This window comes from Petaurus breviceps, unplaced genomic scaffold, assembly GCF_028583685.1.
Source record: "Petaurus breviceps papuanus isolate PSGF00001 unplaced genomic scaffold, PetGlider_PUasm1.0 90750, whole genome shotgun sequence".
Lineage (NCBI taxonomy): Eukaryota > Metazoa > Chordata > Mammalia > Diprotodontia > Petauridae > Petaurus > Petaurus breviceps.
The window spans coordinates 2,642,405-2,645,249 of NW_027187335.1; the positions used below are offsets into that span (position 1 = coordinate 2,642,405).

Here is a 2,845-nt window from a genome sequence, read left to right on the forward strand (position 1 = left end):
TCCCCATTGTGAACAGCCTGTCAGGCAGGACAAAGCGGCTGTCTCCCCCCCCCCCCCCCTGCCGGCCCCCCGCCCCCCTGCCCAGCTTAGGGTCAGCTCCGGGAGGCCGGCTGGGTGTCGAGGTCAAGACGAGATGGAGTTTTAGTAACAGGGAGAGGAAAAAAAAAGCTGGAGTTCGGAAGGAGCCATGTGATTCCAAAGAGAGGTGGTTTGAGATCACCGTGACCCCCTCCTCACATCACCGCATTGCCTGTAACCCCCCCCCGCCCCCCCGCCAGCGGCCGCTGAGAAACTCATTAGGAGGTGATAACCTCTTCTTCACCCCCAATGGAGGGGAGTCCCGGGAGCTGAAGAGGTTCCTTCTCTCCATTCAAGGAAATCCCACGTGAGGACCCTCCCCACTCCACTACCCACCTCCCCCAACACCCGCCCGCCGGCCACTCCACCCCCCTCAGTCAGAAAAGAGGGTCAACAAATAGACTGGCAGTGCCCAGGCGCAGAGTCGGTTTTAGTGGTTGACTTTAATTCTGCTCTGCACTTCTCTCTCTCTCTTTTACTACACGGGATGATATTATAAAGAATAAATAGCAGGTGCTCTTAATTTACAATGATTAGTCATTCCATTTTTCTCTCTATTTACAATAACTGTAAAATAACATTGAACTCTATAGCTTCTGCGAGGTCCAAGGAAAACAAAAACAAAAAACAAACAAACAAAAACACTTTCCGAAGAATGGAAAATAGCTTCTTCTTTTTAAAAGTCCTTCTACAAAAAGTTCCCCCCCCCTTTCATCTTTGTACTTAAAAAAAAAAAAATAACTTTTTTTCTGCTTCGCCAGGCGAAGTGCTCTGGATATAAATAGCAGGGTAACATTAGCAACAACCAGAATAACAGTCTCTCTGCTTTTTTTTTTTCCCTTTTGTCTTTTTTTAAAAATACAGTAGAAGCCGGTAACTTTGAACGTATAATACTGACCTTTTAATAAGTAAATTAAAACTGAGACCGTATATACACACACATACATTCCTACACAGTTAACAGTGCATTACATGAACCAGAAAGCTATGTCTCTGTAGCCAAAAAAAAAAAAAAATGTTCATTGAATCCGATTTGGGAAGGTGGCAGAATGGGGGTGAGGTGGATGGCGAGGGGTTGGATCGAGAATTGGGGTCTGGGCAAGAGGGACCCCGAGTTCTAGCAAGAGCATTTGCATTCCGAAATGATGGGGTACTGGATGGGGATCCAGCCGCAACGCTGCCCCCCTCGCCGCTGGCACCGCCACCGCAGCACAGTGAGGTGCACCGACTTGGCCGGCTTGCAGACCATGCCCTCCGGCACGGAGCAAGAGCGCTTGCTGAAGCAGCTGCCCACTTTCACGTAGCGGGGCCAGAAGCGGCTGCCCAGGTCGTTCCACGCGTAGAGTACTGGGCAGAAGGTCTGCGACCAGAGCCACATCTGCAACTTCCTGCGTAGCTTCTTGCTGAGCCGGTGTTTCTTGCCCGGGGGCAAGCCCTCGGAGAACTCCAGCCCTTTGATCTCGCTAGGCATGGCCCCCGACGGCCGCTGCCGCAGCAGCTGGTCCAACTCCGCCAGGTCCTCGCCGCCCCCGGCGGCCCCCCCACCCCCGCCTGGCCGGTCCTCTGGAGGAGCGGTGGCCATGAAGCCCGGGTCGTAGTGACCCCCCAGCAGGGAGCGGAGCAGCGTCTCGTTTAGATCCTTCTCCTTGGGGTCAAAGATAGGGTCCGGATGCTCGATAAGGTCCACCAGGGGCAGGTTGTCGCTGGGGGCCGGGCGGATGTGGAGGTAGTGCTGGCAGCCCGCCGGCCCCGCCCGGAGCCCCAGTACCACCACCACGGCGTACAGGGTGACCCCCAGGCTGGGGCACCGCTCCATGCCTCCGGCGCGGGGCTGGGGCTGCAGCGATCTCCCTGGGTCCCCCGCCCCACCCTCCCCACCCCCCGGACGAAAATCACGCCAAGCCCCCTCAGGCGGTCTTCCCTCTTGGGAGCAGCTCACCAAAACCAAGGGGAGCGGAGGACCGACAGCATGGGAGAAAATCCTGGTCCCTCTGCCCTCCTTTCTCCCACCGAGGGTGGTGATAGGGGTGGGTGAACTTTCTTATAACTCGTCCTCTCTTTTTTAGCTGGGGAAGGGGCGCATCCAAAGTGACTCCAAGGACAGCGGTCGTGGCTGGGGTGTCCCTTGCTCGTCTCTCCTTTCTCCGGTCTGGAGGAGGCGCGGGGCGCGGGGACTCGCCTGTCTCGCTTGGTAGCGGTGGCGTGGCTTTTCCCTCTCCTCCTTCGCTTCCTGCTCACAGTGCTGCCTTGCTTCTCGGCAGGGACGCTTCAGGGTGAGTGGACTCCTGTGTGTAGGGGTCCCGGGGGCGCTCCCCCCAGCCTGGTGTTCCGGGCTCTGTAGGGCAGTCTCCAGCAGCAGCAGCAGCGGCGGCGGTGGCGGGAGTAGCGGCAGCCGCAGCAAGGGTAGGAGCAACAGCGGCAGCAGCAGCGGCGGCAGCAGCAGCAGCAGCGATAACGGCAGTGGCAAAGGCAGCAGCTGGACCAGGAGCAGGAGCCGGAGCCGGAGCAGGAGCAGGAGCGAGAGCAGGAGCGAGAGCTAGAGCAGCAGCGGCGGCGGCGGCGGCGGCGGCGGCGGCTCCTCGCACGTTGGCACCGGTTTGTCTGTCTCGAAGGGTCCAAGCCTTTAAATTTCCTGCACTTTCAGCTCCATCACCATGGAAACCACTGACTCTCTCTCTCTCTCTCTCTCTCTCTCTCTCTCTCTCTCTCTCTCTCTCTCGTTTCCCCCCCCCCTCTCTTCCCCCCAAACAACCCCACCCCCCCCCCT

At 57.9% G+C, this 2,845-nt stretch overlaps 1 protein-coding gene across 1 annotated transcript; it reads right to left on the reverse strand.

The window, feature by feature from the left end:
* Window positions 1–502: 502 nt before the first annotated feature.
* On the reverse strand, window positions 503–2,809 carry NOG (noggin). The gene has a single exon (XM_069067459.1). The coding sequence runs from the start codon at window positions 1,892–1,894 to the stop codon at window positions 1,196–1,198; it is 699 nt and encodes a 232-aa protein (XP_068923560.1). The 5' UTR covers window positions 1,895–2,809; the 3' UTR covers window positions 503–1,195.
* Between the last annotated feature and the right edge of the window lie 36 nt (window positions 2,810–2,845).